Source organism: Lampris incognitus, chromosome 3 (genome assembly GCF_029633865.1).
Source record: "Lampris incognitus isolate fLamInc1 chromosome 3, fLamInc1.hap2, whole genome shotgun sequence".
Classification (NCBI taxonomy): domain Eukaryota; kingdom Metazoa; phylum Chordata; class Actinopteri; order Lampriformes; family Lampridae; genus Lampris; species Lampris incognitus.
The window spans coordinates 2840700-2861934 of record NC_079213.1 but is presented as its reverse complement, the minus strand read 5'-3'; the positions used below and the strand labels follow the sequence as shown (position 1 = coordinate 2861934).

The following is a 21235-nucleotide window of genomic DNA, read 5'->3' as shown; positions in this document are numbered from 1 at the left end:
TTCCTGTTGTCAGCCATCTGTTAAGCGACTTCATTTCCTACAAAACAGCAGCTTTGTGGATAGGAAGGGTACGGTATTCATACTGCAGTACGACTCAGAAAGCAAACTAATGCCAACCCGCAAGCTTTATTTAACCATCACATTTGGTTCTGTCGGGCGTCCCCGTGTTACCTCCGGCTTGGTCGGGCGTCCCTACAGACACAACTGGCCGTGTCTGCGGGTGGGAAGCCTGATGTGGGTATGTGTTCTGGTAGCCGCACTAGTCCCCTCCTCTGGTCGGTTGGGGCACCTGTTCGGGGGGGAGGGGGAACTGGGGGGAATAGCGTGATCCTCCCGCGTGCTACGTCCCCCTGGTGAAACTCCTCACTGTCAGGTGAAAAGAAGCAGCTGGTGACTCCACCTGTATGGGAGGAGGCATGTGGTAGTCTGCAGCCCCCCCGGATCAGCAGAGGGGGTGGAGCAGCGACGTACAGTAGGGGAGAAAAGGGGGGGGGACAAAAAACATTTGGTTCTGTCAGAAAAATGAGATGAGAAATGTATGTTTTACTGAGTCAGAACAGAAGAATGGTTTTAGTGGAACCAGAATCAGAATCAGAATACTTTATTCATCCCCGACAGGAAATCGAGTTCTGTTACAGACACTCGCGCTCTAATAACTAAGAACTACCAAGATAAGAAAGTAGAAACAAAAACAAACAGAACTAAAAGATAAATAAGAAATAGAAATAAGAACAAAATATATCAGCAAGCATGGTGCACATAACACCCTATCTATACTGCACTACCGCAGCACACAACAAGAAGCACACAACAAGCAGCACACAACAAGCAGCACACAACACCACCCGACAGGCCAGTCCAGTGACCGTTAACTCAGAGTGTCTGACACAGCCTGAGTCTGAGGGAGGAGCTGTAAAGTTTGATGGCCACAGGCAGGAATGACCTCCTGTGGTGCTCCGTGGTGCTTTTCGGCAGAATGAGTCCATCACTAAAAGTCCTCCTGTGCCCAACCAGCACGTCATGGGGTGGGTGGGAGACATTGTCCATGATGGCACATAACTTCAACAGCGTCCTCCTCTCAGAAACCTCCGCCAGAGAATCCAGTTCCACCCCATAACGTCACCGGCCTTGTGGATCAGTTTATTGAGCCTGTTTGCATCCGCTACCCTCAACCTGCTGCCCCAACACACAACAGCAAACAGGAGAGCCCTGGCCTCCACAGACCCACACCACATCCTGAGCATCGTCTGGCAGATGAAGGACCTCAGCCTCCACAGAAAGTAGAGACGGCTCTGGCCCTTCTTGTAGAGGGCATCAGTGTTCTTAGCCCCGTCCACTTTATTGTCTATATACACCCCCCCCCGGTACTTATAGCATTCCACAGTGTCCACACTGACCCTCTGGATGGAGACGGGGGTCACTGGTGTCATGTCCCTCCTCAGGTCAGCAACCAGCTCCTTTGTCTTCGTCATGTTGAGCTGCAGATGGTTCTGCTCACACCACGAGACAGAGTTCCCCACCACAGCCCTGTACTCAGCCTCCTCGCCCTTACCGAGCATCCGACTACAGCAGAGTCACCCGAGAACTTCTGAAGATGGCAGGGCTCTGTGTGGTAGTTGAAGTCCGTGGTGTAGAGGGTGAAAAGGAAGGGAGACAGGACTGTCCCCTGAATCCTGGATGGATCGTGAGATGAGACGTACCTATATCCACACAGAGCAGAGCTCCTTCACATCAGCAGCATAAACCCCCTAGTGGTACAGTCAGGTAGCCTCGTCTCTTCAACAGGGGTTTAATGGCCAGTTGTTTCTTGGTGTTTGGTGAAGATGTGGCTGTGGTCAACCAGGTCAGCTGTCAGACTCAGCTTGGTTTTTTTTTTTTTTTGGAGTCGCTGTGAACAGGACTACAAACTGCAAAGTCGGTTTCAGAAATGTAACCCCACCATGTGTTGTGTCATGCACAAAGTGGGATACACGGGAATTTCAAACTACGTCTTTGCCTCGAAGCCTCAAAGCCTGGACCAGTAGGCTCCAGGCAGCCGGGCTTTTGAACGAAGAACATTAAAGACACTAAGCCTGGTGCCGGACTGATGGTACTGACCTATGGTCTTCATCAGTTTACACACTAACACACACACACACACACACACACACACAGACGTAGCTTGGCATACACAAACACACAAATATACAGACAACTATACATACACACATGTACATTTATTAAGGCTGGGCCTACACACACACACACACACACACCACTGTTTATTGTTGTTACTGCTGTTGTTCTGTTTTGTTGTTGTTATTACTATTGTTGCTGCGGTGTCGAGGAGCCCAAACACAAGAATTTTGCTCTCCTGCACTTGTATAATGAGACATAACAGATGAAGGCTCTTGAATCTTGTTATTTTTGTAATTCATTGATACTGTAAGTCAGTGATACTCCACGTGTTTAAGTCGTGTATGCAGGTTTTCATCCGTCCCCACACTACACCATCTGGTTTCACTGCCAAGTCCTCGTCTGTCCGGCTGAAGAGGTTTGAATCAGTAAAGTCGGTCGGTGTAAAGTTCGGCTGGAAAATAAACCTGCATACAAATGATTGTCGATGACACATGATTGAGTAATGCTGCTGTATGTTGTCCCATGTTGTGTTGGACTGTTTCACATTGAGCATCAGTAAACATGTACAATGGATGCAAACAATACATCTGAAACAGTAAATAATATAAATATACAATACAATGATGTCGTTTAAAAACTGCATGCATACTCAGACAGTCATGCATACTGTAAATTCACCAACTCTGGAAGTGATTTTCCCCCCCCTTGTTTGTTTCGCTGTCCCACATACATTCAGCAGTACGTTTAATGCGACAGCATGTGGATTCCCATGCCGCCGCTCCACCCGGAGCAATGGGGAGTCTGGGTGCGTTTGTTGTTCTTACTAATAGATTGCTTTCTCTCTGCAGAGTCTGTTCAAACTGAGGCAGGATAATTAAAAGGTTCTGCCGCTCCTTTTCTGTCTGTAGAAGGAATGGAAGGAGCATAAAGCTACTGTAGGCCAAAGCAGATAATATATAAAACAGTCTGAAGTGGCAGCCGTTGATTGATGCTAGACTGGTATTGATATTGTTCTCTCTTTTCTCTTCATCTCTGCTCTCTTCACCTTCTCCCCTCCTCTTTCCTTCTCTTCAATCCCATGCCATCTCTTCTTCTCTTCCATCCTTTCCTCTCCTCTCCTCTAGTTTGTGGCCTTCGCCTCCCTGTTCTTCATCCTGGTCTCCATCACCACCTTCTGTCTGGAGACTCATGAGGCTTTCAACACCATCATCAACAAAACTGAAGCGGGTCGGAATGACAGCCTGCCAGACCTGGGCCCGCAGTACGAGATTGAAACTGACCCGGCGCTGACTTACGTGGAGGGCGTCTGCGTCTTCTGGTTTACCATAGAGTTCCTTGTGCGCGTGACCTTCAGCCCAGACAAGCTGGAGTTCGTAAAGAGTGTGCTAAACATCATCGACTTTGTGGCCATCCTGCCCTTCTACTTAGAGGTGGGACTGAGCGGCCTCTCGTCCAAGGCAGCTAAAGACGTGCTGGGCTTCCTCAGGGTGGTGCGATTCGTCCGGATCCTGCGAATCTTCAAACTGACGCGTCACTTTGTGGGCCTGAGGGTCCTTGGCCACACGTTGCGGGCCAGCACCAACGAATTCCTGCTGCTCATCATCTTTTTGGCGCTGGGCGTGTTGATTTTTGCCACCATGATCTACTACGCTGAGCGGATTGGTGCCAGCCCCAATGACCCGACTGCCAGTCACCACACCATGTTCAAGAACATCCCCATTGGCTTCTGGTGGGCCGTGGTCACCATGACTACGCTGGGGTACGGAGACATGTACCCGCAGACGTGGTCAGGCATGCTGGTGGGTGCGCTGTGTGCCCTGGCGGGGGTGCTGACGATAGCCATGCCTGTGCCCGTTATTGTCAATAACTTTGGGATGTATTACTCTCTGGCCATGGCCAAACAGAAGCTACCCAAGAAGAGGAAGAAGCACATCCCGCAGGTGGTGCAGGGAAGCTCGCCCACCTACTGTAAAGCTGAACTCAGCACCACCTGCAACAGCACTCAAGGTGATCTCTGCCATGTCAAGGGGAGCAGGGGGCTGGAACGTCACCGATCAGGTAAGACCTGCAAGGAAGGAAGCTGAGAATTCCTTTGTCAGGATGTCTTAACTTTATCTTTTCAGCAACAAAGATCTGTACATGTAAGTTTACGTGTTCGCACTCACAGTCTAGGGATTGTGGGGGTTTTTTCCCAGCTCTTCTGCGTAGAATTTAAGCTTGAATCCACGATTTTTCTCCGTTAATAAGTTCTTATTTTATCCATTAGGAACAGGTTGTCAATGAGGTGGTGGTGTTGGACAGTCAGTCTTCCAGTAGAACAGCGTTGTGATATAGTGAATGTAGGAGGCAGGGAGAAACAGACTACAAACCAGGTGTAGCAGGACTACAAACCAGGTGTAGAAGGACTACAAACAAGGTGTAGCAGGACTACAAACCAGGTGTAGCAGGACTACAAACAAGGTGTAGCAGGACTACAAACCAGGTGTAGCAGGACTACAAACCAGGTGTAGCAGCCATTGTGGCTGGTGTGCCGTCGGCTCAGCAGGAAACAGTCCCGCCCTTGTAAAAAGGGATCCTAAAGCTAACACAGACAGTCTGATGTATTACACACTACAAAACACTATAAGGAACACTGTTGTACAGTCATACTGGTTGTCATGGACACATCAGCATCACATCTCAGTCTTTTTTCCAACACATAGGTGTTTGCTGCTGCGCCGGTGTTCGTCCTACCCGGTCAAAACATCTCACCGGCGGTATACAGAGACTGGAGAGGGTCTCCAACCATGGTGGAGGTGACTGGTGGTGTGATGGAGCCTGACGCCATCATACACATGGAGAAACATTTATTAAAGGAAAAAGCGATACATTTCAGCTTTGATAGCCTAAAACAAATAAAAGAAAGTATATTAGGCTGTAAGATAACCGGCACTTAAAAACTTGGGATGAGGTTAAACTGAAGTTTGTTCACTAAATAATGCAGAGCGCTAGTTTACATGTTCTCTCCGTGTTCACCCGCCTGTCACAGCCCAAACACGCGCATGTTAGATGAACTGGAGGCTTTAATGGTCCAGAGGTTTGAATGGTGTGTGTGTGTGTGTGTGTGTGACTGAGTGAGTGGTAAAGCTCCGACTCCCTAACCACCGACAAAAAATTAAAAAAGGAACAGATCCGTCGCTGGTCGTATGTCACATTGTAAATTAGAGCGTGAGTCTGCGGTTGCGTAGGCAACCCAGAAGCAGGGGCCTCCTCGTGACATGTTCTCACCCACTAATGTATTTTTTAGCCCTCAAGTCTGCCTTACAGACACGAGCTTGTAAAGACCAGTCAAGTCCACTTTATTTGTGTAGCCCAGTATCACAAATTACAACTTAGCCTCAGGGGGCTTTACAGCAACACAACATCCTGTCCTTAGACCCTCTCATCGAATAAGGAACATGGCCCTAAAAAACCTTTAACTGGGAGAAAAAACTAGGAAGAAGCCTAAGGGAGAGCATCAGCATTAGCCGACTGGTGTGTAAACTCAGAGGCTAGCTAGCCGCTACCACTTCTGCAGGAGACAAACACCAGGTTTAGGATATTCCAGGAGTGTCCAAGTACAAATCTGTGCATAAGGACATTGAATAAATGGCACCCTTGGTTTCTATCAAGGTTAGCCCTCGAGTTGTCCTCACATTGTGTATACTGCCTTTGTCTTAAGGGTCATTTATGAGCCGCCTTCATTAAACCTCTAAATTAAAGCCACTTAATTTAATTTTAAACCCCAAATCTTATTTTGCACGACGAAACAAGCTGTCATTCATCACCACCTGTGTGACTACCTGGGTTTCCCCTCTGCACAGTGCAGGGAGACTGCATTTAATCAGTGGACACCCCTCGTTTTTATAGGGTCACATGACCCACACATGTCTTAGGGGCACAGATGACCCCCACATGTTTAGTGTCACACATGACCCCCACATGTCTTAGGGTCACACATGACCCCCACGTGTCTTAGTGTCACACATGACCCCCACATGTCTTAGGGTCACACATGACCCCCACGTGTCTTAGTGTCACACATGACCCCCACATGTCTTAGTGTCACACACGACCCACACATGTCTTAGGGTCACACATGACCCCCACATGTCTTAGTGTCACACACGACCCACACATGTCTTAGGGTCACACATGACCCCCACATGTCTTAGGGTCACACATGACCCCACATGTTTTAGTGTCACACATGACCCCCACATGTCTTAGGGTCACACATGACCCCCACATGTTTTAGTGTCACACATGACCCCCACGTGTCTTAGTGTCACACATGACCCACACATGTCTTAGGGTCACATGACCCACACGTGTCTTAGTGTCACACAAGACCCCCACATGTCTTAGTGTCACACATGACCCACACATGTCTTAGGGTCACATGACCCACACGTGTCTTAGTGTCACACATGACCCACACATGTCTTAGTGTCACACATGACCCCCACGTGTCTTAGTGTCACAGATGACCCACACATGTTTTAGTGTCACAGATGACCCACACATGTCATAGGGTCACACATGACCCCCACATGTCTTAGTGTCACACATGACCCACACATGTCTTAGTGTCACACATGACCCACACGTGTTTTAGTGTCACACATGACCCCCACGTGTTTTAGTGTCACACATGACCCCCACATGTCTTAGGGTCACACATGACCCCCACATGTCTTAGGGTCACACATGACCCCCACATGTCTTAGGGTCACACATGACCCCCACATGTCTTAGTCTCACACATGACCCCCACATGTCTTAGTGTCAACATGACCCCCACATGTCTTAGTGTCACACATGACCCCCACATGTCTTAGTGTCACACATGACCCCCACATGTCATAGGGTCACACATGACCGACACATGTCTTAGGGTCACACACGACCCACACATGTCTTAGGGTCACACATGACCCCCACATGTCTTAGGGTCACACATGACCCACACATGTTTTAGTGTCACACTTGACCCCACATATCTTAGGGTCACACACGACCCCCACGTGTCTTAGTGTCACAGATGACCCACACATGTTTTAGTGTCACACATGACCCCCACATGTCATAGGGTCACACATGACCCCCACATGTCTTAGTGTCACACATGACCCCCACATGTCTTAGTGTCACACATGACCCCCACATGTTTTAGGGTCACACATGACCCCCACATGTCTTAGGGTCACACATGACCCACACATGTTTTAGTGTCACACATGACCCCCACATGTCTTAGGGTCACACATGACCCACACATGTCTTAGTGTCACACATGACCCCACATGTCTTCGGGTCACACATGACCCCCACGTGTCTTAGTCACACATGACCCCCACATGTCTTAGTGTCACACATGACCCCCACATGTCTTTGGATCACACATGACCCACACATGTTCTAGTGTCACACATGACCCACACATGTCTTAGGGTCACACATGACCCCACATGTCTTCGGGTCACACATGACCCACACATGTCTTAGGGTCACACATGACCCCCACATGTCTTAGAGTCACACATGACCCCCACGTGTCTTAGTGTCACACATGACTCCCACATGTCTTAGGGTCACACATGACCCCCACATGTCTTAGGGTCACACATGACCCATGCATGTTTTAGTGTCACACATGACCCACACATGTTTTAGGGTCACACATGACCCCCACATGTCTTAGGGTCACACATGACCCCACGTCTTCGGGTCACACACGACCCCACATGTCTTAGTGTCACACATGACCCCACATGTCTTAGTGTCACACATGACCCCACATGTCTTAGGGTCACACATGACCCCACATGTCTTAGGGTCACCCAGGTTTAAAAAACAAAAGAAAGGAAAAAGAACAGGAAACAGTCGCTATTTGACATCTGGCCCCCTGCCAGCTCCAGAGAGTCCCTCTTTGTAAGAAGCTTGAGCGTGTTTGCCTCGGAGCAGTTGGCGGCGGTTACCATGGTGATGAGAGAGCCGTTGGCGATGGCGGTGAAATAGTTGATGTTGTTAAGAATTCAGTCATCTGTTGACGTCGTTTACCCCCCCTTCCCTTCCCTTCCCGCGGGGTTTTGCTCATTTGTTTTCCAGGCTGTAGGTGGTTGTGTTTCCCTCCGGGCCCGTGTCAGTAGTTCCCTCTGACACTTCTGATACTGATGGAGACTATTCTCGACCTCGACGTCGTGACCGGCTTCGGGCCGCGGTGCAGAGATTTCCTAGGGGGGCAACGCCAGCGCCGCTTCCTGCACTAGCCTACAAATAATTCACATTTCAAATGAACCGGCACATACTTCCTCTGCTTACACAAACGACATTTCAAACACAAACTGCTGAAGGCTTATTTTACATGCAGTATTCACCAGCCTCAAAATAGTCGCTCCCACGTGACCCCCGCCCCCCCCCCCCCAAAAAACAAGAAAGATGAAATAGTGCTGCAAAATACAACTGTACCAGGAGGACTTTTATATGATGACCACATAGTACTTTGTGTAGGGACTGTACTGTATTCCGTAATGTGGCTTTATTTTATTTTTTATTTTATTCGCACACATACAGTGAATACAGTTTTTATAAAGTGAATGTGCAGGTGAGGTAAGAAATCCATCTAGGGCTTATGTTAAAAACTCACCACAACAACAAACAAACAGCGAAAAAAACCCAACAACAACAACGATATGTGTAGTGGAAGGAATGCAAGGATTTATATGAAATAACAACCAAAAATACAAAAAGTAAACTAAGTGAAAGGACACACTATATATAATTAGTCTACACGTTTCCCCATCCGGGCGCTTATTAATGCTGCTTTTAATTTTCTTTTAAAAAAGTGTAGTGAGGGCAAGGTGTCTACCAGGTGTGGGTTTGTTTTCTGTAGTTGGACAGGTCTGTATTCACCAACTTGTGGGGCATATGTATGCGCTGATAACTGTCATCGCCACACCTTCGAGTTCCAGCTTCATACTCTTCACTCTGTCCGACACTCTCTTCACCGCCAGCACACTCTTGACATACTCTTCCTTCAGAATTACCCCCACCCCATTTCTCCTCCCAGCCGCACCGTGGTAGAAGAGTTTGAACCCACCTCCGATACTCCTGGCCTTACTCCCCTTCCACCTGCTGGTCTCTTGCACACACAGTATGGCTACCTTCCTTCTCTCCATCATATCAGCCAGCTCTCTCCCTCTACCAGTCATAGTGCCAACATTCAAGGTTCTGACTCTCACCTCCACCCTCCTACCCTTCCTCCTCTCCTGCTGCCTCTGCACATGCCTTCTCCCTCTCCTTCACTCAACAGTAGCATAGTTTCCACCAGCACCCTGCTGCCCAACAGTACCAGTGGTGGTCATTGGTAAACAGGACCTCGACTGATCCGGTACGGAAATCTGATTTATGATCCGATTTGGCAAAGGCTTTACACCGGATGCCCTTCCTGACGCAACCCTCCCCATTTATGCGGGTGTGGGACCGGCACTAAGAATGCACTGGCTTGTGCGTCCTCAGTGGCTGGGTTCAGTAAGTAGATATATATTAAGCTGTAGTATAAGTTTAGAGGGCAAGACTTATTGAAAAACAGACACATTTTCCTAATAATTCCTAGAGACTTAATCACTTTTCTTTTTTACACACAAAATCAATTTGCTCTTTCCAACAACATTTTTCATTTATTATTACCCCCAAAAATCTCACGGATGATACCCTATCAATTTCTTTGCCCTCAATAAAGAGCTGAGCTTCATCTTTATTATATTTTGTCCTTCCTGAAAATATGATGAAATCAGATTTTTTTTAAAACTAGGTGATAATTTGTTCAGTTGGAACCATCTAGAATAGGCGAGTGGACCAAGATTTGCCTCACTGACAGGGGCTTTGAAATGTTTGTGGAAAAGAACAAGATTTGTGTCATCTGTGAATAGAATAGGGTATATGGTACTATTTCATACTACAGCATGATCACTAATATAAATAAGAACTAATAATGGGCCAAGAATGGACCTTTGAGGCACTCCACATGGTAAAGCAAGTCTATTGGACTCACAGCTTTTAGCATTACTCTCTATCAACAACATAATTATTTAGCCAATTGAACACCTTTTCTTGGAACCCATATCTATATAACTTTAACATTAAGATATCATGACTCACAGTGTCGAAATATTTGGAAAGGTCCAGAAAAATTCCTATGGCATACTCATTAATGGCCAGTGCAGTGGCGATTTTGTCGATAAGTTTTATAAGCGCCATGTATGTGGAGTGATTTTTGCGGAAGCCATATTGGTGGTGATATGTTATTTAAATTTAGATGTTCGAAGATTCTTGTATATACCAGCTTTTCGAGAATCTTTGAAAAACACGGTAGGATTGAAATTGGATGGTAGATTGTCAAAGAGTTAGGGTCATCTGATTTAAAAGTAGGGATGACCGTTGCAACCTTTAAGTCTCTGGGAACATCACCAGTTTCTAGGGAGGTCACAAAAAATGTAAGTTAGTGGGTCTATGATAGAGAACTTACCTCTTTCACAAGAATAGCACTAATTTCATCATGTCTTGCTGCTGCTGATGTTTACTACCTCATCGGTGTAAGGATGTTCAAAAGAACTTAATTGTGAATAATTACCCTCTATATAATCGAGGGGACTTTACTTGGACTGGCTATTTTTCCTCCAAGAGAAACATCCACATTTACAAAGAATTCATTAAACGTGTATATAATCTCCAAAGCAGTGGTTGTCAACCCTGCTCCTGGAGAGCTACCGTCCTGCTCCTGGAGAGCTACTGTCCTGCTCCTGGAGAGCTACCGTCCTGCTCCTGGAGAGCTACCGTCCTGCTGGTTTTCACTCCAGCCCTGATTTAACGCATCTGATTCAATTAATCAAGGTCTTGGTAAGAAGGTAATCAGTAGAATCAAGTGTGTTAAATCAGGGTTGGAGTGAAAACCGGCAGGATGGGAGCTCTCCAGGGGCAGGGTTGGTGACCACTGCTCCGAAGGATCAGTTTAGGATTTTTCCCCCATCAGGGAAGTGTGATGGTAGTTCTACCCACACCTTCTTTCTTTGCAGTAACTAATTTATAGTTGTTCACATTTCTCTGATATTAATTGAATCCTTAAATTTATCACTGAAAAACTTTTTTAGCTGATCTAAGGAGATGATTAAATTTGTTTTTATGGGATTTTATGTGATGGCATTTGGCTCAAGGGCATTGCACTGTATGAAGTTCATTTTTCAGCTTGAGAACTTCAGTAAGCCAGGGGTAAACCAGGCTGCTAGTTTCATGTTTTCTGGATCTTTTCGATGTGACTAATGAGAAATATTTGTTCTAAACAGAATTAAGAGATTTGCGAAAAGCTTGGTAGGCACAGTTTGCACCGGTCTGGATGTACACATTTTCCCAAGATACACTATCATGTAGATTTTTGAACCGGCTCATGTTGCTTTTGTTAAATTTCCGGTAGGTTACTTGACCATTAGATTGTCTTGTCTTTTTGCCGTCAAGCTAAGTGAACTGGAAGACTGGGAAATGGTCTGAGGTATCAGTATGCAGTGGACCCGAATCACATTATTTAGTGAATTTGTCAGTAAGTGGGTATGTGTCCTGGTCGCTGCACTAGCGCCTCCTCTGGTCGGTCGGGGCGCCTGTTCAGGGGGGAGGGGGAACTGGGGGGAATAGCGTGATACCTCCCATGCGCTACATCCTCCTGGTGAAACTCCTCACTGTCAGGTGAAAAGAAGCAGCTGGTGACTCCACATGTATGGGAGGAGACGTGGTAGTCTGCAGCCCTCCCCGGATCGGCAGAGGGGACCGGGGCGGCTTAGAAGAGTTGGGTAATTGGCCAAGTACCATAAAAGGGGGGTGAAAAATGAGCAAGGTAATCATAACGTTTTGGGAGGCTGTGTATTAAGGTGGAAAGTTGAAAAAAAAGGTTTAATTCTGATGGAAGTGTTCTAGTAATTTCCTCAAATTGTTCCTCATTCATTATAGAAGAACAATTCATATCAGCATCAGTACTACCGAGGCCTACCTCTAGATCCACCTCCTTGTTAAGCTCAAATGGGTTAAAAACCATATTTTCAAGACTAGCTCTTCTAAAGTCTGCATTTTCAGATAAGGAATCACAGTCAACATCATCAAGAAGACAGAATGGGAAGAGGTTTACACGTGTATCACAGGTCCATGAGTTCATTTCGGGAACAGATGTACATTTTAATTGAAAAGCATTTTTGCATAGGCCACACTTAATGGTATTTACCTTCACTGAGGGTTGGAAGAAATGCGGATTACAGATAGCCTATAGCAATAGACTACAGACAACTGAGCCTGATTTAGGAGGCTTCTCCATTTCTTTGTGGCCTGCAAGTAGAAGGGGCATGTACAATGAGTCTGTCAGATCTCAGATAGGCAGTGTCCCCCCACTCTCCTGCAGCTCTCACCTCGGGCATGAGATCTCTCCTCTTCTGATACACAGCCTCAGAGTAGTCCTCATTTATGAAGCTGTTGGTCCCTTTGAGGGATTTTGCTTTGGCAAGTATTGTTTGCTTGTCCTTGTGCTGTAGGGACTTCTATGAATGGAAAGGGTCGTCACCCTTAGCAACTACTCTCCCCGTTCTGTGGACTTGTTCAAGTTCAGTCTATCGGTGAGCTGCAGACATTTTCACCGTGAGGATTTTTCTGAATCTGTCTCCTACTTCAGCCCATTACTCATCGACTGATTCGGGAGTACCATGCATGGCGATGTTGGTTCTCCTGGATTGGCTCTCCATGTAGTCAGCTTTGCTTGCCAGATTGTCGTAGGTTTTTTGCACAGAGGAGAAATCTCTCATGACGTCAGACTGGAAGTGTTTTAGATGACCCGACGTACATACTACGTACTCTGTAGACAGATGACATGTGTACGTAGGTCAGGCATGTAGATGGTTAGCTACACATATAGAGACGTAGCAAGATATCCTGACAGGCAGGCGGGCAGGTTGGATTTAAGAGGTTTTAACAATCTGTGCATTGACAGGAGAATATCTTCAGAGACAAATCATACGTTAAGGTTTGTGGTCTGTGATAGAAAATCCATGTACGTGACATGAACTTGAAGAAGAAAGGAGAGAAGAAGAAGAAAGCTGTTTTATTTTGTCATGGTACAGGTTACAGTGAGTGTGTTGTCTGCATGGAACCATCCTATTTTATAGGAGCAGTGGCCAGCTGCAGCGCCCGGGAACCAACTCCAGTTCTTCTTTCCACTGCCTTGCTCAGAGGCACAGGCAGGAGTATTAACCCTAACATAACATGCATGTCTTTTTGATGGTGGGAGGAAACCGAAGCACCCGGAGGAAACCCATGCAGACATGGGGAGAACATGCAAACTTGAGAACCAAAGACAAATGCGTCCTGAGTGGAGGGACAGCTTTTGTCAATGGAGGCCCTCTGATTGGCTGTTCCTCCCATTGACCAGTGTAACCTTTGACCTCTGTTCAGCTGCATGCTGGCGCTCATGACATTTGGTGCATGCGTTTCATGTAGGAGACTGTTCTATGTTTGACTCGACTGTCACCCTTCTAAACCTCATCACCTGTCTGTCTTTCTCCCTCCAAAACCACCACCATCATGCTGCTGTCTTTTTCTCTCTCTCTTTCTGGCTGTCTCTCTGTATGTCTCTTTCTCTCTCTCTCTGTGTATGTCTCTCTCTCTGTGTATGTCTCTCTCTATATCTCTCTCTCGCGCTCTCCCTCCCTCTCTCTCTCTCTCTGTATGTCTCTCTCTCTCTCTCTCTCTCTCTCTCTCTCTCTCTCTCTCTCTCTCTCTCTCTCTCTCTCTCTCTCTCTCTCTCAGACTGTAGCGGGGGGAGTGATATGACCATGTCCCCGGAGGAGCGGGTCCCCATGCGTTGTTCCAGCATGCGGGATCAGGACCGCCGCAGCAGGGGAACCTGCTTCCTCCTGGCCGCCAGCGACTACAACTGTCCTGCTGATGGAGGAATCCGAAAAACAGGTAACCCCCACCTGCTTTATTTTGGACCTGGGCCGTGTCCACACTATTACACTTCACACATGGAAAAGATGTTTTATAAACTGAAAAACTGCAAGGCTGAAGAGTTACATGTAAACTTAAGTCCTTTCTAACACTTTCTGTCTGTGGTGCATCCAGACTAGCTAATCCATGACATGAATGTTCACGTCCTGCAGACCGCAGGGTGATGTGATGTGATGTGAGGAGCTGGTGTCTGACGAGACTTTGCCAGGAAAAATGACAGTGCACAAAGTGTTTTCATCTTCATCATATCAGCCAAATGTTCCCCCCCCCCCTTCTCCCCAATTGTATCTGGCCAATTACCCCACTCTTCCGAGCCGTCCCGGTCTCTGCTCCACCCCCTCTGCTGATCCGGGGAGGGCTGCAGACTACCACATGCCTCTTCCGATACATATGGAGTCACCAGCCGCTTCTTTTCACCTGACAGTGAGGAGTTTCACCAGGGGGACGTAGCGTGTGGGAGGATCACGCTATTCCCCCCAGTTCCCCCTCCCCTCAAACAGGTGCCCCGACCAACCAGAGGAGGCGCTAGTGCAGTGACCAGGATTCATACCCACATCCGGCTTCCCACCTACAGACACGGCCAATTGTGTCTGTAGGGATGCCCGACTAAGCCAGAGGTAACACGGGGATTCGAATCCCCGACCCCCGTGTTGGTAGGCAACAGAATAGACCACTACGCTGAAAAAAAGGAAGCAGGTTCCCCCACTGCAGCAGTCCTGATCCCACATGCTGGAACCACACATGGTGACCTGCTCCTCCGGGGACATGGTCATATCACTCCCCCCGCTACAGTCTGAGAGAGAGAGACAGAGAGACATACAGAGAGAGAGACAGACAGACAGACAGACAGACAGACAGACAGACAGACAGAGAGAGCGACAGAGAGAGACAAAGAGAGAGGAGACATACAGAGAGAGAGGGAGACAGACAGAGGCAGAGAGACGGAGACAGAGAGAGAGACATACACAGACCAAGAGACATACACATATACAGACACAATTGGCCGTGTCTGCGGGTGGGAAGCCGGATGTGGGTATGTGTCCTGGTTGCTGCACTAGCGCCTCTTCTGGTTGGTCGGGGCGCCTGTTCAGTGGGGAGGGGGGACTTGGGGGAGTAGCGTGACCCTCCCGTGCGCTACGTCACCCTGGTGAAACTCCTCACTGTCAGGTGAAAAGAAGCGGCTGGTGACTCCACATGTATGGGAGGAGGCATGTGGCAGTCTGCAGCCCTCCCCGGATCAGCAGAGGGGGTGGAGCAGCTCTGAAGAGTGGGGTAATTGACCAAGTACAATTGGGGAGAAAAACGGGAAAATCCTAAAAAAAATAAAAAATAGATTTCTTTCTAAAACAAGTGAATGGTGTGAACACGGCCTTCAGCAGCATGCAGTAAAGACATATAAGAATTATTGTTTTTCTTTCACCTAAGTAGGATTTTGAGTCCATGTGTTGTATATGAATTTATTATGCAAGCCTTTACATGACAGCAGCAGTAGGCACTGTGTATTTCTGGTATGTCTGCAGAACACAAAGCTCAACTTATCGTCTCTGTGACCCATTCTGGCATCCATGCGTAGCATTGTTCATCATTTTTATTTTCCTATTAATGTTCCTAATTCATTGCTCATAGTCCTGATTAATTCGTCTCAAAGGGATTTCCTGTAAATGACCTCGTGTCTGGCAGCACAACGACAGGCTTCTCTTTGGATCCACTCAGACGTCAGTCATGGCGCTTAAGAATCCAGAAATGTTAACTTCATAAATACACAACCTGAGCCCGACGACAAGCTGAACAAAAAGGGTTTTTAAGAAAGTGCAGATCCTTATTTGTTGGTTTGTACCTTTAGCGACCAAGGCCTCGGTGCAGAGGGGGGAGGCTGACTGTTCAGCCTTCACCCATTAAGGTAACGTCACCTCCGAGCCTCCATCGCCTGCTCGGCTGCTTGTGAAGCACCAGTGGGGTTCATCTACACACTTCACATCCAGCCATGCCCATGTCCATGTCCACATCGGTAGACTGGCGTGACCTGTTAAAGGTCTGGCTGCTGCTTGTCTGCAGTCAGTCTGATCCACCAGAAACTGCCTGAAAAAGAGATGCAGTTCTTTTTTGGCTTCTTTCATCAACTTGCTGCTTCTTCAGAGCTCTGAGCTGCTGTGTAGTCCACATCTTTAAAGACCATCTAAACATTGGTAAATGTAGGACTCTGCGGCTGTGCCTGGATTTATGTGCACATGAAGTTTAAAACATTCTTTGATACTTTGCATGTTTTTGTCTTGGTTTGCACGTCTTAAATCACCTGCTGTGTGTCAGTAGTTTACCTTCTAATGATGCTTGCTGTTGAAGCTAACTAACGAGCCAGAATGTTTTATTTAGAAAACCAAAATTAAGGGACCTTTTCAGGGTATGTTGGGATGTTCAGGGATAGTTTGGTTTTTGGGGTTTTTACAATATGTCCAGCTTACATAGAGGCAGATAAACTCATGGATGCCTGTTTTATATATATGTCTGTGCAGTTTGAAGGGACGTTGAATCAGAATCAGAAACACTTTGTCGTTTCACCTCATGCACTTGCGCACATGAGATGAAACTAAACATGGTGTCCCCCAGCCCACAGCAGTGCAACACAAAGACAAAAACTACAAGAACTCACCTCACCTCACCTCACCTATCCCATAACCTCTCCAGAGGTCGTTGGGGCACCGCTGTTAAATCCGCAACCAGTCCTCGCCATCTCTGTCTGTCCTCAATTGCCCTCTGTAAACTGGCAAAGTCAAGGCCTGTCCACTCTGTGATGGTACATAGCCACCGCTTCTTCTGTCTTCCTCGCCTTCGCCCACCCCTCACTGTGCCTTGCAGGATGGTCTTGGCAAGGCCGGAACTTCTCAAGATGTGACCATACCATTTCAGTTTTCTCTTCTTGACGGCTGTCAACAAGTCTTCATGTGTTCCAGTGGCTTGTGCAGTCCTTCTTCTCATCTCTTCATTCGTAATGTGGCCTCTATATGAGAGGCCTAGAACCTTCCTGCAGCACCTCCTCTCCGTTGCGCTTATTCTTCTTTGGAGATCTGCAGTGAGTGCCCAAGTTTCACATGCGTATAAAAAGATGGAGATGACTAGTGAGCACATCATTCTGACTTTAGACCCGGTACTAGTGTTGTTGTCTTTCCAGACTGGTTTTAACCTCGTGAGTGCCACGGTCACTAGCTACGAGTCATTTGCGGCTCCCCTCAAATGAAAGGCAATACACCTTTTCAGAAGCCAGTCGTTAATACTTTTTACTTGTTAGCCTAGCATTCATTTTTCTTAACCAACATATTGGTAAGTACATGAAAAATAAATAAAAAAATGATCGTTTTTAACAATTGTCTTGTAATATGTAATCCAGCCTCCTCCACCATAGAAAAACACGTTTTGTGAAAAAAGAACGTTTCTATGCTAGGCTAATGAGTAAAAAGTATTAATGACTGGCTTCAGTCAAGGTTTATTTGCCTTCTTTTGAGAAGACCTGCTATTGATCCCGGTACATATCTAGCAGGTGAGCTAAGCTAGGCTAACTCGCCATTTGACATATCTTCAAAGTTATCAATGACTTTGTCTGACTCTATGTAAGCAGGACACATGGCAAAACCCCAGAAACTGATCCATCCAGCAGACAGGTTAAACGAAATACTCTTAAACACAACTGATTTAATAACTGATCTATCCCTACAATCTGTTCCACGTGGTACCAGCAGACTGGTTAAACGAAATACTCTTAAACACAGTTGATTTAAGAATAACATCAGTGGATGCACTCCAGAACCTGACAGCACAGTGTCAGTTTGTGCCGAGTGGCTGATGTTTCCTCATCATTTACATTGAGCACATGAAGCAGGTGCTGCTAGCATCCAGCTGATGTGTACCAACAGCATGGAAAACAGCAGAGACTGGTAAAACATGTCTCTCACATGGCTGAATTCAAATGGAAAAGTGATTATATTGTCTTGGTCAACACTTACACGTTGTTTGAAGATGAATTGGAAGTTTTGCCTGAAGGAGGAGGCGTGTTACTACACCCTCTGTCACTGATTCATCATCCACTGACAGGGATTTAACATCCTGTCCTCACCACTGTCTTAGTGCTGGGCGATTAATCACAATTCCAATACATTCTTTTATATTTAAGAAACTGATTGATTGCAGTTGGTTCAATTAGAAACATGGTGATTCAGCTGAAATGTTTTTTTTCTCGATGATCAAGAAGAAAATGTCAGGTGTACTGTTGACTGTGGATGCAGCAATGCTGCTTGTAGCACCTGGCCTGCTGGACATTGTAGTTTCGAAACAGATACTGAACACAGTTCAGCACCACAGTGACAATGACCATAATCCATTGTGTACACTGTCATGTTTCAGTTTTCACAAAGCGGTACAGGAGCTAACAGACATGTTATGACTGAGACACGGCCAATTAGTAGCTTGGTTTACATTCATACTGGTTGTTAATATTGTCTTAAGTCAACAGTATTTTGATGGCATTTAAAATTTTGGATGTCATTTTAAGTTAAATGTTAATAATAATAATAATACATTTTATTTGTGGGTGCCTTTCAGAGCACTCAAGGACACCTTACAGAAGACAGTAAAAAACAAGCAGCACTGTATCAGACAACATAAAGTCAAAACAAAGCAGGGTAGACAATAAAAAGTTAACACAACAGATAAGTATAAAATCATCATCTGCACAAAACTCAGACGTGTGGATCAGACTGAATATGCCAGTTTGAAAAGGTACGTTTTGAGATGGGATGTGAAGGTTGAAAGAGAGTCAGTGTTGCAAAGGTCTTGTGGGAGAGAGTTCCATAGGCGGGGGGCAGAGTGACTGAAAGCTCTAGACCCCATGGTAGTCAAGCGGGCCGATGGTGTAGTGAGTTGGAGAGCAGAAGAGGATCTGAGAGTGCGGGAGGGCATGTGGATATGAAGGAGTTCAGAAAGACATGAAGGAGCTAGGTTATTAAGGGCCTTAAAGGTGAGAGGTAGGATCTTGAAGTCAATACGGTATTTAACAGGGAGCCAATGGAGTTGCAGGAGAACAGGAATGATATGATCTATGGAAAGAGTTCTGGTAATGATACGGGCAGCTAAATTCTGGACCGATTGAAGTTTATGAAGACACTTGAGAAGACCAAAGAGGATAGCATTGCAGTAGTCAATACGGGATGTAACAAGGGTGTGAATGAGAATGGCAGTGCTGTTAGGTATAAGTGACGGGCGAAGACGATTAATATTGCGTATGTGGAAATATGCAGACCAAGTAACATTGTTGATTTGAGCTTCAAAAGATAATGTGCTGTCCAGGATGACACCCAGACTCTTAACCTGAGGTGATGGAGGAACTATAGAATTATCAATAGTCAGAGAAAAACTATCAGGTTTAGCCAAAGTAGATTTAGTACCTACTAGGATGACCTCAGTTTTATCACTATTAAGTCTGAGGAAGTGGTATGAAAACCAGGATTTAATTTCTAGTATGCAGTCAGAAAGGGAAGTGGGTGGAAGAGTGGAGGCAGGCTTGGTGGATAGATAGAGCTGGGTGTCATCCATGTAGCAGTGAAATTGAATGACAAATTTCCTGAAAATGTGGCCAAGAGGTAATAGGTAAATAATAAATAGGAGGGGTCCCAATACAGAGCCCTGGGGAACACCAGTAATAACAGGAAAGGACTGTGATCTCAAATTTTTAAGTTGGACAAACTGAGTGTGCCCAGAGAGATATGATCTAAACCAGTCAAGGGGGGTGCCAGTTATTCCAATGGAAGCTAATCTCTCTCGGAGGATGTTATGTGAGATGGTATCAAAGGCTGCACTCAGATGAAGAAGGACAAGTATGATAAAGAGCCCAGAGTCAGCTGCCACCAACAGATCATTAGTGATTTTCACCAAGGCTGTCTCCGTGCTGTGCATGGAGCGGAAACCAGACCCAGACTGGAATTGTTCAAACTGACTGTTGTGAGCCAAGTGAGCATGTACCTGAGATCTGACTGTTCTTTCAAGTGTTTTAGAAAGAAATGGTAAATTTGAGATTGGGCGAAAATTATTCAAATTGTTGGGGTCTGCACCAGGTTTCTTGCGTATTGGATATATTGAAGCTGTTTTGAGACCAGAGGTAAGGGAGGAATGTATGATATCAGTTATTAAAGAGGATAGAGAAGGTAGACAGGCTATTACTAAATGAGTAGGAAGGGGGTCTAACTGACAGGTAGATGATTTGGATTTGTGACTAAACCAGATATTTCAGCAACAGTTGGGAGTTTAAAACTAGACAGTAGGGTTGAGCATCTCTGGTGTGAGGCCGATACGATACGTATCTCGATACACTGTCAACGATCCGATGCATTAAAGATACATATGCAGCAACTACCGATGCGATATGATACGATTAACACCCCAATCACGATGCAATGCGATTCAACGCAATGTGATTCAACACAGTGCGATTCGATGCGATACAATGTGACTGGACAATGCAAAGGAATGATGCTACGCAATTCATTGATTATTTATTAATCAACTAAAATTAAGACTTTTCACAAACTGGCCTTTTTTCACAAATTCTGTAAAAGTGTTCTCTATCCGTTTCAAGTTTACGGTACACACTTTTAATACACCTGGCTCACAGAATTAGGGATGCTCAAGATTAACAAGAACAAGTAGGTGCAATATGAAAAACTATGCTTAACACTCTTAAAGCAGCAGGTAGGCTAACTCATCACTCTTGGGGTTAGTAGCCGTTAATGAATCCAAACCCGAGGCGGGGGATGCCGGTCTACTGACAGACACCTCCACGGTCACACCGTGTCGTCGCTTCAGGTGAGTTATAAGGTCAGTTGTACTGCCTGTGTACTTAACAGCAGCACGGCACATTTTGCAAATTGCATCAGACTTGTCAATTTTCCCGTCTCTCTTGTAAAACCCGTAGTCTTCCCAAACTTTCGATATGCAGTTCACATCTGCTCAGCCCCCGCCATGTTTATTGTGCACAACCACGGCGCACGTTAACGTAACGTAGGTCCAGTTTAGGAGG

The 21235-nt window shown here is 46.2% G+C and overlaps 1 protein-coding gene across 4 annotated transcripts in view; it reads left to right on the top strand.

Annotated features, from left to right (window-relative positions):
• The window catches only part of kcnc2 (potassium voltage-gated channel, Shaw-related subfamily, member 2), a 95405-nt gene that overhangs the window by 73038 nt on the left and 1132 nt on the right, over positions 1-21235 (top strand). The window contains exons 2-4 of one of the 4 annotated variants that reach the window (XM_056277119.1): positions 3243-4176; positions 8101-8112; positions 13975-14091. In XM_056277119.1, the coding sequence (XP_056133094.1) occupies positions 3243-4176; positions 8101-8112; positions 13975-14091 (1063 nt within the window). Of the gene's footprint in view, positions 1-3242; positions 4177-5192; positions 5195-8100; positions 8113-13974; positions 14134-21235 lie in introns of all 4 variants that reach the window. The other 3 variants (XM_056277118.1, XM_056277120.1, XM_056277121.1) reach the window with 3 other exon arrangements.